The 22236-nt window shown below is 36.8% G+C and overlaps 1 protein-coding gene across 5 annotated transcripts in view; it reads right to left on the bottom strand.

Annotated features, from left to right (window-relative positions):
* NFATC3 (nuclear factor of activated T cells 3) overlaps window positions 1–22236 on the bottom strand; it is a 195647-nt gene that overhangs the window by 146644 nt on the left and 26767 nt on the right. Inside the window, exon 2 of one of the 5 annotated variants that reach the window (XM_056810018.1) lies at window positions 7751–7877. The exons of the other annotated variants lie outside the window; for them this stretch is intronic. Within the exon in view, the coding sequence (XP_056665996.1) occupies window positions 7751–7781 (31 nt within the window). The 5' untranslated portion in view covers window positions 7782–7877. The remainder of the gene's footprint in view (window positions 1–7750; window positions 7878–22236) is intronic. 5 annotated transcript variants of the gene reach the window in all.

Here is a 22236-nt window from a genome sequence, read left to right as displayed (position 1 = left end):
CAGTACAACAATATGAATAATAGCGCCTTGAAGCAAAAAACTGAAAACAAAGTGTTACAGACAAAAAGAGTGGTTGCCATAAACTGTGACCGCGAAAATGTGGGTTCAAGACTTTGAATTGCCAAAAGCATAAAGATAATTTTTAGTGTCTCAATTTAAATCAAAAATAAGTGGTCGCCATGGGAAAAATTCCCAAATATGAAATAGCCATCAGCTAGGTTTTATAGAGATTTTAATTAATACAAATGAAGGAATTTAAAAAAGGGAGAGAGACAGAGTGAGAGGAAATAATAGGAAGGCTAGAGCCTAGGCCTTTCTTTTAAGAGAGAAAACTAAGTCAGTCTTTAATCACTCACCACAAGATTTGTTCCAAGCAAAACTCCAGTGTTCAGAGACCCTCCAGTTCAGCTCCTCAGCTCAACTAACTTCAGCCACCGAGAGAGCCCACTGAGAGACCCCCAATTCAGCTTCCTAAGCTGAACTAAGTCGAGAGGCCTCTGACCTCCTTTTAAAGAGAATTTTCTCCTATGTCACCTCCCCTAAATTTTCACATCTACCAATCACAGTAGATGTTTTCCAAAGGACTGACCATTCTGAATTCACATCTTATTATCACCTTCTCTGGGTAGACTAAAACTTCTGAGTATTTCACAGCTCTTTACTAAGGTTGTCCCTTGCAAGTTGCCTGACCTTTTAAGTGATTAATTTGACCTTCATAGGTACTTAGCACCCTTTTGTATTAGATCTAAAAATAGACCTAGCTTAAGGGCTGAATTTTGGCCTAACTATAAGTATGAGTTAAGTGCCTTCATTGTTCACTAAGGAGTTTTACAACTTTATCTTCCCCTAAAGTATGCCCAAGTATGGGTGGAGTAATTTTAAAGTTCCCAATACATTTCTGATCAAGTACCTCCATTGTTTTAAATGGGGGCTAACCTTAAGATAATGTTCCATGGTAGAGTAAAGAATTTTTAAGATTCACAATCCCCCCTGATGATCATTGGGAGACTAGTCTCCCCATTGATCATTTAACATAATCATCTTGTAGTTCTAAAGCACTTCTAACTATAGATGCATACAATATTCAATTTTCCAGGAGGAAATTAGAGTAGAGAGGGAGGAAAAGAAAAGAAAGAAAGCAAACCAATGTTTTGCTAGGCGCATTGACAGGAAGCCAAATTAAGGGTAGTCCCCTTTTGACATAAATGTATACATTTACAATAAATGTTCAATCAAACTTCAGTTCAATCAACCACACCCAAAGTTCATTCTTAATCTTCTTGATGTAGTGTGTACTTTCCAGCATCTTTCTGCAATAGTTCATTCTCTGGATTTAGGAGTTAGCAAGCTTCTTCCTTGAACATCTTTTCATGAAAAAAATCAAAATCAAAAATACAATCTCAAACAAAAAAATCAAAAAATCTTGGGTTTTAAATTAAAATACAATCCCCCCTGAAGTAAGTGTTAAAAAACATCTAGTTCAGCTCAGGATGCAATGTTGAGTTATGGGGGTGTATGAGTCAATTATCAAAAGAAGAGAAAAACACAACGAAAAGCATAAGGGAAAAAAAATTCACAATAGGCCCTTGTATAGGTCCAATTTAAAGTAGTTTCTATCCCACAAGTCTGTAGGACAGAGTGCAAGAATATGACACTTACCCATTTTCAGCCAAGACTACAGGAAGTTGCCATAATATAAGAAGGAAAGGAACTAGAATTCTATTTTGATAGGGAAGTGTCATTCCAGCATCTGAATTTTTCCTTCTTAGGGATATAGAGAGCCAGCATGATAGTCAAATTTTGTACTTTTATGAGGACTTCACAAAAAGTGTAGATACAATGAAGTCCTGCGACTTAACATATGTCAAGCGTCGCAACCTCGACTCTAACATTAGTATTTCCTGTGTACTCTTTTTTTGCACTATTCAGGTTAAATCTGTGCTCCTTGTTTTTATCCCTTTTTCTAGAATCAAACACAAACATTAATCACAGTCCCATAATATTTTATCAATAAATGGCAGGTTCCCATAGTTTAAAGATTTTGGGTATGCATTTATATTGCAGCAAGAATACATATATTAGGGGGCAGCTGGGTAGCACAGTGGATTGAGAACCAGTCCTAGAGACGGGAGGTCCTAGGTTCAAATCTGGCTTCAGCCACTTCCCAGCTGTGTGACCCTGGGCAAGTCACTTGACCCCCATTGCCTAGACCTTACCACTCTTCTGCCTTGGAGCCAATACACAGTATTGACTCCAAGACGGAAGGTAAGGGCTTTAAAAAAAAAAAAGAATACATATATTAAACTTATATTACTGCAAAAAAAATATTAATTATATGTCTCTTTAGTACAAGAAATGAGAAAAAAAGGGAAAAAATCAATTATTCTAATCAAAAGAAAAGCAATAATAAAAATAAGGAAAAATCAGTAATTCAATGTGTTCTCAAAAAACAGCATCCATTTGTCTATAGATTAATATCTCCAATACATATAATAGGGTACAGTCCATCAGTCCCAACAGAAGAGGTTTTCTTCACATGTGAGCAATGAATCCAAGAGTCCTTCTCTCCAACCTTTATAGATGTTGGAGTAGTTAACAATATTTGGAATGGTCCTTCCCAGGAAGACTGAGTTGCTCCAGTACGCTTGAAATTCTTAATATACACTTTATCTCCTGGGTTCAGGTCATGAAGAGAAAAGTCTAGTGGTCCGGCTTGTACTGCAGCTCCAGATTCATGAAGTGCATGTAGTTTGTGCTGTAATTCTTGTATATAGAAAGCAAAAGTAGTATCTCCTCCTAATAGTGATGTATATGCAGGGGGAAAAGGTTTAGCCTGTATAGGTGGATGTCCAAAAAGCATCTCAAATGGTGAGATATGAAGGTCTCCTCTAGGCCTGCTTCTAAGATAAAATAGGGCCAGAGGGGGAATTTCAGGCCATTTTAAATGCATCTCGTGCATAATTTTCCAATCATAGTTTTAAGTTCTTTGTTCATCCTTCCTCTCAACTTGGCCTGAGCTCTGGGGATGATATGAAACATGTAATTTGGGAGTTATCCCCAAGCAAGAATATATCTGGCTTAAGACAGAATCAGTAAAATGACTTCCTCTATCTGAATCAATATGTGCTGGCAGTCCAAAACGAGGAATAATTTCTTTTAAAAGTACCTTAGCAACAAAAGCTGCTGTGGCTTGGGTCTCAAGAAATGCTTCCAGCCATCTGGTCAGTTGATCTACAATGTCTAGACAAAATTTATAACGTCTAGCCTTTGGCATTGTTATGAAATCTATCTGTAGATGTAGGTGTGTAAGCCAGAGGATGTCCACCAAAGGCTTTGTCACGAAAGGTATGTTGGTTATATGCTTGGCAGGTAGAGCAGGCTGAACACACTTTAGAGGGTATAGTAGTTATACCAGGGGCTATCCATACTCTCTTAACAGAGTCCATGATGCCCTGGGTACCAAAGTGACCATTTTTATGAATAGATTGGCAAATTTGGTGATAGAAACTTCTAGGGAGCAGGGGTTTCCCTTCAGACGACACCCATATTCCATTGATCTGTTTTGCTTTGAATTTTTGTTTCCATTTTTCCACTTCCTTTTCATTATAGGAAAGAGATAAATTTAAATAATCAGTGGTTGTTAATGTTAAAATTAATTCAGGTCCCTCTATGGCTGTTAGCTTTTCAGTGGCATCTGCTCGATCATTTCCTCTAGAGACAGGGTCAGTGTCACCTATATGGGCAGAGCAATGAACTACAGCTAGGGCTTCAGGAAGCTGGAGAGCAGAAAGAACTTCATTAATAATTTCTGCATTAGCTGTAGATTTTCCAACTGAGGTTAAAAATCCTCTATGGAGCCATAGCATCCTGACTGAATGACAAATGCCAAAAGCATATCTAGAGTCCATATAAATTATTGCCTTTTTATCCTTGGCAATTATACAAGCATGCTTCAGAGCTATGAGTTCTGCTCCTTGAGCGCTAATGTTAGAGGGTAGTGAAGCTGAGCACTCAGTGGCAAATTCTGAGACTACGGCAGCTCCAGTGTAGCGTATGCCATCCCTCATAAAAGAAGAACCATCAGTAAATAAGATCAAATCTGCATTGTCTAAGGGAGTGTCCAAGAGATTATCTTGAGGCTTTTCTGCCATGGACACTAATGTTTCACAATTGTGTAATGGTTCTCCTGAAGTAGGTAAATCTGGAAGCAAGGTGGCAGGGTTAAGGGTTGTACAGTGTTTCAAGGTAATGTTTTTGCTATTTAACAAGGTTATTTCATATCTTGTAATTCTCTAATCCGAGAATGCCTGTGTTCTATACTTTAACAACAACGCTTCTACCTCATGTGGGCACATAATTGTTAATGGACATCCCAATACTAGATCAACAGTTTTTGTCACTAGTAAGGCTGTAGCAGCTACTCCTCTAAGACATAGTGGTGCTCCTGATACTACTTGGTCCAATTGGGCAGAATAATAAGCAATTGGGCACTGAAAAGGCCCCAAAGTCTGAGTTAAAACACATGAAGCTACTCCTCTTCGCTCATGTACATACAAAGTAAATGGCTTGTTGTAATCTGAGATGCCTAGAGCAGGGGCAGACAGGATAGATCTGTCTTTTTTAGATCTGATAGAGCTGACAAGTGTTGCGGCTCTAATTTGAGGGGTTCAGGAACTGAATCCTTTGTTAATGCTATAAGGGGTTTCGTAATTTCCCCATAGCAAGGAATCCATTGTCTGCAAAACCCTGTTGCTCCTAAAATTGCTCTCAACTGTTTCTTAGTAGTAGGAGCACTTAAATTTTGAATATTCTCAATTCGTTTTGGAGAAATCTAATGAGCACCAGCAGTCAGGATGAATCCCAAATATTCTACTTTAGGGAGACACCACTGAACTTTATCCTTCGAGATTTTATGTCCTCTATTGTGCAATTCCAAAAGAAGGTGTTTACTATCTTCCTGACATGTTTCTGCGTCTGTTGAAGCCAAGAGTAGATAATCTACATATTTGATTAATTTGCTATTTTTAAGTTATATTATCTGTGTCTTGGCTCAAAATTTGCACAAATAAACTCAGGCTTTCCACATAACCCTGTGGTAAATGACTTCATGTACATTGTGAGCCTTCCAGGTAAAAGCAAAAATATGCCTGGAGTTCTCATGTATAGGTATGGAAAAGAAAGCTGAGCACAAGTCTACTACTATGAAGTATGTAGCTGTGCTAGGAATAGAGGAAATAATAGTATTTATGTTGGAAACTACAGAGTGTCTCTTTATAATGTGGTTATTCACTGCCCTCAGATCCTGTACGAATCTATAGAGGTGCTTGCCATCAGGTCCTCTTTTTGGTTTCTTAACTAGCAGGATGGGAGTGTTGTATTCAGATTTACAAGGGATTATTATTCCCTGATCAATTAATGAGTTAATAATTGCGGTAATACCCTCAATTGCCTCTTTTGAGAGGGGATACTGAGGAATGGAAGGAGGTGGGCTAGATTTAGTTTTTATCTGCACAGGAACAGCAGATTTAAGTAAGCCTACATCTGAAGAAGATGTGGCCCAAAGAGACTTCGGTATATCCGTAGTTATTTCAAAAGTGGAAGGTTTTTTTATCTCCTGGCTCTCTGAGACAAGTACAGGGAGTAAATTTAAAAATTCCTCTGGTAGTTCCAATGTTAAGGAACCATCTGGGGAGCAAGTTATTGTGGCTCTGAGTTTGCATAGAAGGTCCCTCCCCAGAAAATTTAGAGGGGAGTCAGGCATCAAAAGAAAGGAATGTTGTACCTCTAGGGGTCCTACAGACACCATTCTAGGGGGAAGTTTTTTAACTCTTTGGAGTATTCCTGATACTCCCACTACACTTTGTGAGTCAATGGAATAACAATTTAAATTGGGTACATTCTTTAATGTACCCTGGTAGCTCCAGTGTCTAAGAGACAATCATGATAGGTGTTACCCACCTTTAAGGTAACATGGGGTTCATTAGTATAGGGAGGGCAGTGGATAGGGAAAATGGGTAGTAGGATATCAGGGTCCGGAAAATCAAAGGTTGTATCCTCTGATTCCTGTGCCGCAGCCCCCCCAGATACCTTCATTGTGTTTGGGACATTCCTAGGGCACCCCCCTGAAGGGCATTTGCACCTCTAGTATTTTTTGGACGAGCCCCATTTCTTATATATTGTTGTTGGGTATTATCATTTTCTTCATTTGGAGCACTGTCATTATTTCCCCAATTCCTATTTCTATAATTTTGGTTTTTAAAGTTCTTATTTCTATAGTCATTATAGTTATTTCCATAATTTCTGTAGTCATCATTATAATTTCTAAAATTTCTAAAATTCTGATTTCTATGATTATTATCATCGTTTCTATAGTTATTATTTCTAAAGTTGTTATTAAAGTGTGTATTTCTTCCAATAATCTTGAGAAAAGTTCTACATTCTATCATTTTGTGGCCCTTCTTCTCACAGAAGTGGCAGGTTACTGATTTATTTGTGGATTCCCGCAAAGGGGCTATGGTCTCTCCCTTATTTTTCAATTGTCTCTTTAACATTTCAATTTCTTTAAGTCTTCCACTAACGTATTGTGTTCCTCAAGTCTTTTTACACGATCTTTATAAACATAGGTTGCTACTCTCCTCAATTCTTCAATATCCATAGAGTCCCAATTAGGATAACTAGTTTTAAAGTAGTCTTTTACCACTGAACAACAATTCTCAACAAATTCCCTACATATTTGCCTAATGTCCCTTTCTCTGGATAAATCAAGGTCCATATATGTATTCCCTACGTCAATAAGTCTGACCATAAACTGGGAGAGGGTCTCATCAATTTCTTGTCGGGTTCTTTCAAATTTTGACCATTTTTCAGGTCTATCCTAGCATGCTCTCATTGCTGTCAATAATGCTTCTCTGGCCTGGTGTAGTTTTGTGTGATCTAGTTCAACATTGGGGTTCCAATGTGTTGGCCAATAATGTCCTCTTCTACCTCACTTCTGATTAGCAAGAGAGACGATATTGGTTTTTTCTCTTTGTTAAAAATGTCTCTAACAAATTCTCAACATCCATCCAAGTGGGGTCAAAAGTTCTCAATATGTTCTCTAATATTTTTATAATTAATATTGGTTCTTCCTCAAATGATGGAAGATCTTCCTTAAATTTATTTAAATCCTCAGGGCTAAAAGGTGTATGATGTCTTACAGATAACAAGTTCCCATCTTTATTAAAAGTGGGTACTTCCCTTAAAGGAAATAACCTATCTGAATTATTTGGTACTCTTATTTCTGTTTCTAGGCTTCTTAATCCATTCTCAGTGGGATAGGTATGAGAACGAGAAGAGTTGGGCACATTGAGGGAGAGGCTTTGTTATTGTCCCATAGTGCCAGAAAGATCAGAGGTAGGAAGGATATGAGAATTGAATTGGGCAGAGTGGGAAGGAGGGTCAAAGGAAGAAGTGTTAGTAACTGGGAGGAAAGATACAGAGGTGTTAGGGTTGGAGGAATAAGTAGGGTGTGAGCTTAAGAGTGGAGGCATTAGGATGGTCAGTATGAGTGTTTATCAATTGAGGAATGACTGGATAAAATTATGTATAGGAATGTAATGGAATATTATTTATGTGAAATGATGAAAGAGTTTAAATTCAGAAACCTGGGGACTTTGTATGAACTGATGCACTGAAATAAACAGATCCATGATAATATATACAATAACAGCACTGTAAACAACTGTAAAAGACCAATGACAATAACCACTACCTTCAGAAGACTGATGACTCATGCTCCCCATTTTCTGGCATAGAAGTGAGTTAAGAGTAAGATACAATACATATATAACCAATGATGAACTTCAAAGAACAGCAATAAAAGATGTCATCAAGGAATTCTATAATAGGAAAAGTAGAAAGAAGGAAGTTAACCATTTTAACTTCCTATTATGTTCTGGGCACTGTTCTAAACCTTTTACAAGTATTGTCTAACTTGATCCTCACAATAACCCTGACATGTAGGTGCTATTATTAGCCATGTTTTTCAGTTAAGAAAACTGAAGTAAAAAGATGGGCTCACTACAGAACAGCTAGGAAGTATCAGAGGCTAAATTTGAATCCAGGATCCTGTCTCCAGGCCTGGCTCTCTATTCACTGAACCACTTACCAGCCCCTGAGAGAATTCCTTAATTAAAATAACACAGCCACGTGAGCTGAGCAGTTTGAATAACCACTTTTGGAAGTTTTTCTTGAAATTAAGACAAAATTTACTTCTTGGAAATTTATACCTTTCTCGCTGTTACTTCTGTCTTCTATTACCAATAGAATCAGTTTGATATCTTATATATGACAGTTACTTTCAAATATTTAAAACTAGCTGTCAATGTTCCCTGAGACTTCTCTTTTTTGAGCTAAACAATGTCAGTTCCTTTAAATGATCTTCATATAGTATCAACTTGAGACCCTTTATCATGCTGGTTCCCCAACTTATCAAATTTATTTCTTAATACTAACATTCTGGGGGCAGCTGGGTAGCTCAGTGGATTGAAAGCCAGGCCTAGAGACGGGAGGTCCTAGGTTCAAATTTGGCCTCAGACACATCCCAGCTGTGTGACCCTAGGCAAGTCACTTAAGTCCCATTGCCTCGCCCTTACCACTCTTCTGCCTTGGAACCAATACACAGTATTGATTCCAAGACAGAAGGTAAGGGTTTAAAAAGGAAAAAAGAAAAAACAACTAACATTCTACCTGTGGTACCTCCTTAAATACCCAGAACCAAACACAAAGTTCCAAATGTGGTGTGACTGGGTAGAATCCAGAGGGACTATTAACTTCTTATTTCAAGATGCTCTCTGTAGGGCAGCTAGATATCTCAGTAGACTGAGAACCAGGCCTAGGGATTATAAAAATTAAAATTAGTCTCAATAATAAAAGTATTATACTTAGAAGATTTATTAATGATTATTAGAAATAAAGGAATAAAAGGGATACAAAACAAAAACCATGTGCCCATGGCTAATTAGCCTGTTCAAAACCCTGCGTTTACCACCACCATGCTCACAACAGGAAGTAAAGAGAGCAGAGACCCTCCACATCACTGCCTAATATCCTGTCTACAGGAAGTGCATAATGACAGAAAGTCAGTGGGCTCCGGGGAAAATGTAGTTTTTTAGGATAGCAGATTTTCCAATTATACAGGACAGAAGGTCCTAGGTTCTAATCTGACCTCAGACACTTCTTAGCCATGTGACCCTGGGCAAGTCACTTTAATCCCCACTGCCTAGCCCTCACTACTCTTCTGCCCTAGAACCAATACACAGTATTAATTCTAAGATGAAAGGTTATAGGTTTAAAAAAACAAAAAGATACTGCCTCAAAGTAGATCATTAACTGCATTAACTTTTTAAGTTATTATACGACACTGTTGCCTCATACTAAGCATGTAGTTCACCAAACCCACAGATCTTCAAATCTTGCTCATTCTCATGCAATACAGCAATGATTCAAGTGCTTTCAAATGTTGAGAGAAGGTACCTGGACAGACAGGAAGGAATCCAGGGCCCTCTGGAAACAGCTTCCCAGGCATGATAGCTCCCCAGGAGTGAAATTACCATGGAGAAATCCCTAAACCAGTCCAAAAAGCTATTTTCTACAGAGCAATTCAGAAGAAGAAAATTTTACTAGTTCAGCTTCTGCCACAATATCACACATGACCAAATAATACAACTCAGTTTCCTAGTCATTCCTCTATTATTTCTATGTCAAATGCTCACTTTTCCTTTCCATCTCTGGTACAGAAGAGAGAAGGGATGATAAAGGAGTAGGATTAAGAAATAAAACAAGCTAGACAGACAAAAAGAAAACAAGCAAAGATATAGAATTGGTCACGTGAATGAGTGTTATCAACAAAGACAACAAAAGTCATGAGGAAGAAAGTGCCTTAAGAAAATTCCCAAGGGGCAGCTAGGTGGCTCAGTAGATTAAGAGCCATGCATAAAGACAGGAGGTCCTGGATTCAAATCTGCCCTCAGACACTTCCCAGTTATGTGACCTGGGCAAGTCACTTAACCCCTATGGCTCAGCCCTTAACACTCCTCTGTGTTGAAATCAATACTTAGTATTGATTCCAAGACGGAAGGGAAAGTGGGTGAGGGAGGGAGGGAGGGAGGGAGAGAAGGAGAGAGAGAGGGAGGGAGGGAAGGAGGAAGGGAGGGAGAAAAGGAGGGAGGGAGGGAGGGGGAAAGGAAGTCCAATTTGGGAACTAGAAGGACAATTAGTACAGAAAACTCAAATTTATGAAACAGATACATTCCAAAAAATTTGAACTATTAAGATAATTGAACAGATCATGTTGATGAGGTCTAGTCGTGATTATATGGTATATGACTGACAGAGTATAAGTCAACAGGGTCAAGTATGGAATTACATGATCATTAAAATATGCCTGCTCGAATCCCTGAGACAAAGAGAAGAGTAAGAGGAGAGAATATTAAACAAGGTGCTAAAATGACTTCTGAAGATAGAAATAAAAGATAAAATACAACAACAGTGAATATTTAGGGTAGATAATAGAGATAAATGATGTAGATTTCAAATTAAAAGTGGACAAATGGTGATAGCTCAATATCAAAAAGCAGCACTGAAGAAATGGGAGCATGTCAATTTCTATTAAGAGACTAAGAGTAAAATAGTCCATAGGAGAGAACAGGAGACATGACATCTTCAAGATAAAAGTTGTTTCAATGAATGTAGAAAAATGGTAGAAAAATATGTGAAATAAACTTGGGATGATGAGGAATGTTCTCAAAATGAAGTCAAGATTCTACAGGACACAGTAGACATACACAAGGTAGAGCATGAAGCTGGAGTCAAAGTGGATGGCTATCATATGGGAAACTACTTAACAAAGTACAAATATATGAATAGAATGGAATAACTTTATTTTCATGCCAAGTGCTAGTGTTAACATACCATAAAGAATGACAAAGATAAGGAATTCAAAGAAAAGGGGAAGATATATGTAAACTAATAGAGTGAAGCAAGCAAAACTAAGATTAAAAAATATAAATTACAATAAACAAAACAATGAAAACACTGGAAGATGGTTTAAGGCAGAGTAAATGTAATATTCCATATTGTTCCAGGAGAACAGATGATGAAATATTCTTCCCTCCCTTTCTGTAGAGATGAGGGACTATAAACTGCTGTCAAAACAGGGCTGCTATATCAAATTAATTTTGCTTAATTTTTTTCTTTGTTACAAGGTAAGGTACAATGTTAGGGGAAGTTAATGAAGTGGGTTTAGAGAGACAGACAAAATGGAAACTGAGTAGAGCACAGTTGGAAGCAGCAAGGTTACTCTGTACCTAGCCAGAAGTTAAGAGAATAGGAAAACAAAAGCATTGGGGAACTTACTAGAGGTAAGGATTGAAAGCAAAATGAGGTGACAAGATATTGCTAATTTGTGGCAATGTTAAATGTTCGAGCAGGACCAGTTAAATTCACAGAAATGGACAGGGCAGAGCTACAAAGATACTTTGCAGGCCAGCACTCCAAATGACATGTCTGTGTGGCAGCACTTTACAAACTTGTTTTTTTGAATCCTTATAAAGTTTGGTATTTTAAAAACAGTATTAACTGTTCATAACTCCCTTAATTATAGCAATACAAAATGTCCCTGGCCATAAATAACATTAATTATTGAAGCTATCTAGAACTGATAATCATCATATGGTAGCTATTAAGAGAGAAAACCAAAACCTTAATATTTATTGGCTTCTTTAGTAACAAAAAGCAACCATTAAGAAATCCTTTGCCAGCACAATCTTGGCATACATAATTAAAAATAAAAAATTTTAGTCAAATAATTTTCATTTTCTATTGAAAAGATAGAGAACCTTGGAAAAATGCAAGCTTGTTTGACTAATGCCAAAAGATTTAAGTGCTATTTTCTACAGAGCAATTCTAAAGAAAAAAATTATACTAGTTCAAGTTTCTGCCACCTATCAGACAAGTGAGGCAAATGCTCACTTTTCCTTTCCAAGATGATAAAACAGAGGGATTGGGAAATAAGAGAGAAAAAATTTGGGGAGTTATTAATAAAGAAAATAAAAATCATGAAAATGAGCCATATGTGTTATACAAATGTTGGCAGAAAAAAATACAAACTATAGAAATATTAACAGTATCCTGCTTTACCTTCAGCAAAGGAAGGAAAGAAATTTTGGTGAAAACAAATAATATCAATAAAGCGGTCCCTTAGGATATTTCAGAGTATCAACAATTTAGAGATGGAAGAAACCTGAGAAACTATCTATTCTAAATTTCTCATTTAATAAATAAGGAATGGAGGCCAAGAAAGGTTAAATGATTTGTCTATGGTTGCACACATTTTAAGTGTTTGAGACAGGATTTAAATCTAGGTTTTTCCAGACCCCAAGTCTGGTAACATATCCTTTATACCAGAGGTATCAAACTCAAATTTAAACAGGCCACATATTGACTTAAAATACCACAAATAAACATTATCCATGTTGTGTTGTATTTATTTTTATTTTGTTAAACACTTCCCAATTACAAAACTGGTTCCAGTCATTCACCAGGGACTAGCTTAGCTGGCTGGTTTGACAGCTCTGCTTATTACCATGCTGCCTTTATAATTTTACCAAAGCTAGTTAATAGCATCGTATTTTCATCCTTTAATGTAAACAAATGAATTCTCATAGATTTGCCTTTAAAGCCAATTTCGGTCAAGTAAACCCTATTTTGCCATTGACTACAAGCAAATCCACAACTAGGGGGGCTGGGGGAAGTGCTCTTTATAAACAGAATGTAAAAAAAGACTTTTAGATATAGCTCAGTCGTGAGTCTGCATCTGAAAGATTATACTGGGGGAAATTACTTTGAATTAGAATGCTGATAAAATTTTACGTGGAATACAACAGCTCTTATTGATATCAACATTTTTACACTGGGGAGAAATCCAATGTAGGAAAACATTCATTGCTCCATTATGCAACTGGCCAAGGAATAAGTTGAAAACTTTTGGCAAAGGGGAAAAAATGCCCAACTCTATCATTTATTCTCCAACATATCCCTTAGCTAGACCTAATGTTTCTCTCAATTTGCTCACATGCAAAATGAGGTAACACTGGATAATTTCTAAGAATCCTTCCAATTCAGAGGCCGATTGAGAGGCATGATATAGTCAGTGGATAGTGTATTGAGCTTAGAATCAGGATGACCTAGGAGGTCAAAGATTTAATATAGCTTTGTGAACCTGGGCAAGTCACTTTGTGTCTCTGACCTCAGATTCCTCAGCTATAATATAGGATGTGGGTGGGGGGAATCTGTGGTACTAATTTAAGGTCCCTTCTCTAAATCTTAGTTCTAAATCTATGATCTGATAGCCCAATAGCATTCTGATCATCAAATAAACTAAAACACTTGGCAGTGAAAATTTTGTCCCTTTATAAGATTGACACTCCCATTAGCCACCTGTACCTCTCAAATATTAGAATTTTTTCCATAACTAGAAATGAGAACTTGTTATTCAAAATATCCTCAGCTTTCCAACTTCAGTCTATGTCTAACACACTTTGTGACCAACAATAATATATTTCTCCAATTAAAATAATGTGCCTAAAAAATCTCCTTCAGGTTCAATGTATTAAGTTTTATAAAATTAATGATCTATTCTGTCAATTCTAAAATTCCACATTTAACAAAATTTAGTCTTGATCACATTATACAATAAATTATTAAAACCTTTGGTCCCAGTTTATTGTCTGTAGCAATACCTCTGCCTGCCTTCCTGTTTACCTACCGGCTATACACACAATCCACGCACTACAAGTATACTACAACATAATCATTTTATTTACCATTATTAGCTCAAGTAATTCTTGAGGGCATGTTTTTCAATTCAATAAAGAATTACTATTTATTATATGGGGGAGGGGGGGTGCAGCAGCTAGTTAGTTGGATCAGTGGATAGAGTACCAGCCCTGCAATTGGGAGGATCTGAGTTCAAATGTGGCCTTGGACACTTTCTAGCTACATAATACCCTCATCAAGTCACTTAACCCTCAACTGCTTACCACTTGCCCCTCCCTTCTGCCTTGGAACTGATACTGATGGCCATTCTAGGACAAAAAGCAAGAGGTGTTTTGTTTTGTTTTTTAAAGATCTATTATATGCAAAAATAACAATCCCTGCTAATATGGCAGTCAGGGAAGGATAGGGGGAGAAAGAGATAGTGGAGGACAGTATGTACAGAGATGATTCCAAAGAAGGTAATTTAAGAAAAGAAAATATTGCTAACTAGGGAAATCAGGAAAGGTTTCACATAAGGGAAAAAATGAATTATTTTTTCAAAGAAATAATATGAATCATATATCAAAAGTTTTATGCTGCTTAAACCATATATGACTGCTTCAATTTTCTACCTTGAAGTTCTTGACCAAAAAGAACCCTGTTAAGAGTGTGAGTATAAACCACAAAAAGAAAGGAGGGGCAGTTAAATCATTCTACCCAAATTTATCCCCAGTGAATCATTTAACTTTAAGCCCTACAGGGGTCTTAATTATTTAAGAAAGAAAAAATGGGGGACAAGTAGAAGCATAGGCTTTGTTTTACTACTTCATCTTAAATTTCCTAACACAGGAAGTAGTTTCAAGAAAACCCTTAGGCACAATCAGATTAAACTTTAGTATTCTTAAAGCTATTCTTATAAAATAGTTATTTACAAAAGCAGTTTAGTTTATTATTAACTGTCCCCAGGAGAAATCATTATACTATAATTTAGGAATCCTAGATTCTGTAAACAGTGACTCACTATGTAAACTTGAGCAAATCATTTCACCTTGTGAAAAACAAGCACTTCTTGTCTCTCCAGATACAAAATTAGAATGCCTAGCTGCTACTCTATACATAGGACTGCACATAAGTGATTTAGAATGTAGTTTCATAATCTCTCATAAAGGTTTTGCTCTGGTGGTCTGAAATTCAAATCTTAAAACCATCAATTAGACTACCACAGGCTTAAACTAAAAAAGTGTAAATATTCAATGCCTTTTTCACTATGTACCTAATAGGACAATATCATTTCATTCACATTCAAAACTACTATCATTTTCCCCAAAGTGCTAAGCTTCTGATTCCTATATCACACATGAAAGCAAAATTACATTCCAAACAATGTAACTGAAGAGTCAAAAGTCAGTATTCAAGATGAGTGTCAAAAGTCCATTTGGAATGGGCATTCTTGAAAGCAGTGGATCCCCAGTAAAGGCATGAATCAAACAGTACCTAGCTCAGTAGGACAGGATGTGGCAAGAAGCTATAGAAGAAGGGTGAGGCTGGAGTAATAGTAAAGGTTGCCAGACATGAGAGGCTCCCCCTCATCACAACGATTGATGGTTCATATCTACTTATCTCCTGCCAAAAGCTAAAAAGTTGTCATCATGGGGACAGCTGATGATAGCAATGATAGCAAGCAATCCAACCAGGATCCAGACCAGATGGATGTGGTCAAGATGTGGCAGCAGTCACTTCCTAGGAGGCTATGGGCCATAAGGGCTGGGAGCAGCTAGGCCAAAAAACCAGGCCCAGCAATATCATCACCTACTATACTCCAGGAATTTATGCACTAGAGATAAAAAGACAGAAGAGAAACAGTCCATACTTTCAAGGAGTCTACTGTTATAGGAGACAATGCATGTACTAATATTGGTATATACTAAAGAGATACAAGACCTAGGGGAAGGAAAATGTGGATAATGAGTAAAATGGAGATTTGAACCCCAGACTTCAATCCCCAGAAGTCCTTGGTACTTCCCAGAATTCCCTATAATCTTACCTGAGTCCCCGCCTGGGAGAGATCACAATTTGTATTTAAACTGGCTGTAACACCTACTTCAGCCTCTCTCTCTTCCTCTACTCGGAGATGGCAAGATGTAGTAAGATGTGAATGGGTTAATCAGCCCTAGACATATGGTTGATTATTTTGTATATTTGATTTCTAATAATCTTTAATAAACCTCATAAAATATAATACTTTTATTGCTAGAGACTATTTTAACTTTTACAAATGCAAGCTAAATCTTTAAAGAAGCAGGAATCTAGAAGGTAAAGGTAAGGAGAATGTGTTTCGAGCACTGAGAAGAACCAGTTCAACAACCAGGAGATGGGAGAGAGAATGTTCTGCATGAAAAACAGTAACAACCAGTTTAACTAGACCACAGTGTATGAAGAGAAAACAATATATAATAAGGACAGAAAGGTAGTTTGGAGGTTATATTGTGAAGAGCTGAAAATGATACAAAAATCTATTAAGAAGAGAATACTGAGGAGCATCTAGGTGGCTCAGAGAGCCAGGACTGGAGACAAGAGGTCTTAGGCTCAAATTTGACCTGACACTTCCTTGCTGTGTAACCCTGGGAAAGTCACTTAACTCCATTTTCCTAGCCCTTAAAGCTCTTCTGCTTTGGAACCAAAACTTAATAATGATTCCAAGTCATAAGGTAAGGATCAAAAAAAAAGAGAAAACATTTGAGTGAAATTATTCCCAAAGAAAGACTGTCTCTAACTTTTTGTTGATATCAAGATAGTGAGAAAAAGGCAGAAAATAAATATCTCAGAGGTAAAGAATTTCAGTATCCTGCTTAGTTCTACAGGTGATTCCTTCTTACAGTTTTGTAGTACAAATGAAAAAAGAATGGTCAATTGATATTGTACTTCCTGCCCTCTATTTGGACTGTAAGTAACTGATCCATGCACTTCCAAGAACTGCCTCTCCTAACTCATTCTGTATAGATGGGGCTACAGACCTTTGAGAGCTCCAACAGATAAAATCAAGGAAAATGGAAGACAACAAGGGCTGGCTGGGTACACAGCTGAGAGACAGACATCCAGTGGGACCAGTCTCTGGTACTTCCAGCTTCTAGTGCACAAAGGTAAAGCTGGACTCAAGCTATGTTCTTCCTATTTGTCACAATGACTCCCCATTATAGCCAGATTTAGACCCCTTGGATAAAGAACTAAAATCTGCTGCTAAATTTCAATGCTCCTATAAAAGAAGGTAACACTTTAACATGCATTTTTTTAGGACACCATATCCAAGAAAGATGGGAAGGTAGCCCAAAAGGAAAATGTTTCTTTCAAACTCTCTGACAGAAGAGGAGTCTAGGATCTGAGCAAGCATGACTTCATATCCAAAATGTCAGAGGAAGAAAACTTGAAGATTGACTGGACAACATGATTTCCTAAAGAAAAAAAATACTTTAAGAATTATGGTTGTTTAGTTACTTATAGTTAACTTAAAGGAGGAGAAACAGAACAAGGTAATACTCAAGGATTACCTATTAATAATAATAAGTACAACCTAAATCAGTATACCAAAATGGTTACCACAATATGCTTGCCTCTGACAACAGGTGACATAGTAAATTAAAGAGGCTCATTTCAATCAATAATTCTTCTAGTGTAGAATTCTAATAACTTTATTCCCTTAAGTAAATAGAATGCTGTCCCACAGACCTTGTATTTACCACCTGCCAGCAGTAAAATTTAGGTTCTATCTAGCCCCCAATATTTATCTACAGCAAATTAGTTGCTTTTAATTATCAAAATGTGACAAGAACAAGATATAATCAATGCCTCTATGAATTTTAGAAAACTAAGCTAACAAATTTAGCAAAAAAAAATGATCAAAAGAAACTGTTTTATTTATATTTAATATTTGGATAACACTGGTGTCCTCTCAGTCCTTATGTCAAAAAGTGAACTCTAAGGCAAGAGTAAGAGTTCTATTCTACATCAGGAAGGAGCTGACAGTAGTGCCCTCTCTTGTTCATTCACTTCCAACATATTGATATAGATCACAAACTGTTAACATATAGACTAGAGAGGAACAAAGAAACCAGATCCATAATAAATACCGTCTGACTTTAGTTCAGTACTCATTATCATATCACACTGCCTAAATTACAATTACAAAATTGAATGACTGCTTTACATAGGACTTTCTATGACAACCACTACATCACAGAGCACTTTAAAAAATATAATTCAAGATGTTCCATACAATCAATAAACACTTATTAAGTACTTAGTATGTGTGCAGACACTGTACAATGTGCAATACAATAAGTCTGACTTAAAGATAGATTTATTTTGAAAACTGATTTTTTTACAAGCACTTTTAGAGTCACAACTGAAATAGTCTGAAGTAAAAAAATAAACTTTGGGGGAAAAAAGATCATGGTGAAAACAAATCTTGTACTCAACTAGCAACTTCAAACATCAAAGACCATGAAAGAAGCTAAAGAGATCTATGAACAGTCATGGGATGCTACAAAGTTCAAGACCCCTAGCTCACACACTTTGTTAAGACTCCCTGCTATTCTGTTTTTCCAGACCAATGCAAAAGAGAAGTAGTTAAGATAGAAAGTTTGGCTCCCAGAAGAATTGAACAAACTACTTTCTTCCCTTCTTTGCAAACTAAAGGTGTGGAATACTGAATATGTCAGACATGCTTAACGTGGTAGTTTAGCTGAACTGTCTGTTTGTTTTTTTAATTACAAGAACTGGGAAGCTGGGTATGAGAGGGATATTCATATATTCAGAAAAGAAGATGATATAAAAACAAAAAAATTAATAAAAATATTTTCAAAATTTAATCTAGAAAAAAATGGTAATAAGGTTACCACCAGAAGTAAGGATACTGAAGAAGGTAGCAACGAGAAGTTACAGACAACCTATTACAAACTGTGCATACTTTTTGTTGCCACAATTCAACTACTAGGTCTGTATCCTAAAAGGATCAAAGAAACGGGAAAAGGACCCATTTGGTAACAGCTAGGTAACACAGAAGATATAGCGCCATGTCTGGAGTCAGTAGGATTGGTGTTCAAATTTGATCTCAGACACTTCTTAGTTTGGTGACTCTGGGTATTCTGGGTAAGTCACTTAGCCCTTACCGCTCCTCTGTCTTAGAATTATTACCAAGACCAAAGGGTTAAAAAAAAAACAAAAAATTATTTGTACAAAAATATTTATAACAGCTCTTTATGGGATAGCAAAGAATAGAAAATTGAAGGGTAGGCTCATCAATTGGGAATTGGGGAATGACTGAATAAACTATGGGATATGACTGATAATACTATTGTGCTATAAGAAATGAGAAGCAAGACAGTTTCAGAAAAACCTGGGAAGACTTATATGAACTCATAGAGTGAAATGAGCAGAACCAGAAAAACATTCTACACAATACCATCAATATTATAAGGATGAGGGGGCAGCTGAGTAGCTCAATGGATTGAGAGCCAGGCCTTAGAGACAGGAGGTCCTAAGTTCAAATCTGGCCTCAGACACTTCCCAGCTGTGTAACCCCTGGGCAAGTCACTTAACTCCCATTGCCCAGCACTTAGATGGAAGGTAAGGGTTTAAAAAAATATATATATATATATATGGATGATCAACTATGAAAGACTTAGCTACTCACCAAGGTAATGATCCATGATAATTCCAAAGGACCCAAGATGAAAAATGCTAGCCACCTCCAGAGAGAGAACTGATAAAACTCTGACTTGATTAAAGCATACTTTTTTTACTTTCTTTTTCTTATTTTGAATAGGAGTTTTCTTTTTCAACATAGCTAAATATAGTACTAAGTTTTTGTGAGGCTTCACATATACAAGATACACTATTTGCCTTCTAAAAGGGTGTGGGAGAACCAAGAAGGACAGAGAGGATTTAGATCTCAGTTTTTTTTTTAAATAAGTGTTAACTTCTTTTCACATTTAATTGAGAAATATTTAATGAAATAAGTAAAAATATGTTGTTGTTTTTTTTAAAGTCAGAGGCAACAAGACAAAAAATTTGCAAAAAAAAACAAGAACTCAAAAAATTATTTAGTTTTTAGGCAGGGCCAAATACTGCAAGAATACTTAGAAGACATAAATGTATGACAGCATAGTATAATTTTCATCTAAGTTAAATTATGCTTAGAGAGACAACATGATAAAACAGGAAAAAAGCACTGTTCTAGGCACAGAATGGCCCCAAATATAAGAACTAGGGACAAAGGGTAGAAGTTGCAGAGACTCCAGGATTTTTTAAATTAAAATTTTATATCTTTTGTTTTTATACCACATTCATATCCAAATAGATTCCACCCTTCAGCAAGGCATTCCTTGTGGGAAGACTAAAAACAAGAGAAAATAAATTCAGTAAAGCCAATCAATACATTGAGTTGTATCTACCAGTAGCTACAATATTCCACACTCTCTAGTGGAGGTCAAATGACTACTTGGTTTAGATACCTTGTAGAAAACTATTGTTCAATATGGGTTGCACTAGATTACTTCTGAAGTTTTCTAATTCAGTCTCTTTAAGAATGATAAAAGCTAATGTTTATTAGCTTTTTCTTCTTAGCATAAGAACTAGCATTTTACACATAAGAAAACATATTAAGTGAACTATCTAGAGTGACAATAATAATTGAGTCTCTGAGCTACATAGATAGTACCCAAAGAACTCCATAATCAACATGGCTTTTAAAAGACATGTCAGTCAAAATACATAATAAATAACACAAATTTATAAGAGCAAGAGCTATTACCCAAACAGATAAGTCATCAAAAGATAAGAACAATTCTTAAAAAGAATTGCAAACTATCAACAACATTAAAATCTACCCAAAAGCACTAAAAATAAGAGAAATACAAACAACTCAGAGACCTTTTATGAAACAAATTGGCCAAATTATCAAGAGATGGAAATTGTGAAGGGGGGGGCCCCACAGAAAGATTAACACACTAACACTAAACTGTGACTTCCCTCCAACCAATCTGGAAAGGAACTAACTAAAACGTGTGTGTGTTTGACCCTGGGATAAGTCACACAATGAGCACTGACTGACTCTGGAGTAAGAGGCCCCAGAATTCAAATCTTAGCTCTGATGTTTGCCACCTGTGTGGCAAGCAACTTAATCATCTTAGAATTTAGTTTTCTCATCTGTAAAATGAAGGAAGTAAATTGGATGGTTTCCAATGTCTGTTCCAGTCCTAGATCTATGTATGATCCTATAACCTGTTATAAGGAAATGAGCAGGAGCAGAGGCTTCTGAAAAGGCAGAAGCAGGAAGATTCTGGAATTCTGAAGTGACCAGACTGTCTTCTAACAGACAGGTTGGAGGTTGAGTTTTTGTCTAGTCTCCTGGGGTGGACTAGTGAACTAGCTATTCTCTCTCCTGTGGTTTTCCTGTTGATCCATCATACCAATTACCTGTACCTGTGTATCATGTGGACTGACAGATATTCTTGCAGAGCTGCATGAGATACCTGAGGCCATCTGTCAGTTAGACCTTTCCTTTGAGTCCTGTTCCTGCTTATCTTCCAATCCTTACTACTCTATCACTATCTAAGGGGGGGATTAGGGTTAGTGAAGTGTAGTTTATTATAGGAACTGAGACTTTTAGGTAGAGAGCTAACTGGCAATGCAGACACCATCTCTCTGAAGCTACCAGCTTGATTTGGGGGAAGGTTTATTTATATTCTTTAGTTTAGATATCCCAAACCCCTTTTCACCTTTCCCTTAATTATTAAACCCAAACTGTCCTGTGATTATATAGTGTCTGTGTTTATTAGCTCAGGGTCTGGCTCTGCCTGCCCTGGGCTGGTCTACCCTTCCCAAACCAGATTACTGGCCCTATAATACCACTCTTGAACCTACAATTATCCCAATAGTTATACAAGTGTCAAAATAGTTATATCAAACCCAAGTTTAAATCCCACTTCAACATTTTCTAGTTCTGATTTGCCTTGCACACACTCTCTCTATCCCTTCATTTCCTTATCTATAAAATATATGCCTAATTTTTCTCATTTGTACTATCTACCCCTCAAGCTTATTGCAAGGAAAGCACTTTGTAAAACCCTAGTACAGAAAGGTGAACTTATGGCACAGGTACCAAAGATGGCACAGAGTGCTCTCTGTGGGCACATGACTGCCCACACCTTCCCCCCAAAGTTCATTACTAGAAAGGCAGAGGGGAATGAGGGGATACCCTTCATTTGCAGAATGGCTGAACAAATTGTGGATTCTGTTGGTAATGGAATACTACTGTGCTCAAAGGAATAATAAACTGGAACGACTTCCAGAAATTGATGCAAAGTGAAAGGAGCAGAACCAGGAGAACATTGTACACAGAGATGAATACACTGTGGCACAATCAAATGTAATGGACTTCTCTAC

The sequence above is a fragment of the Monodelphis domestica genome, chromosome 1, assembly GCF_027887165.1.
Source record: "Monodelphis domestica isolate mMonDom1 chromosome 1, mMonDom1.pri, whole genome shotgun sequence".
Classification (NCBI taxonomy): Eukaryota; Metazoa; Chordata; class Mammalia; order Didelphimorphia; family Didelphidae; genus Monodelphis; species Monodelphis domestica.
This window is presented reverse-complemented; position numbering and strand designations above follow the sequence as displayed.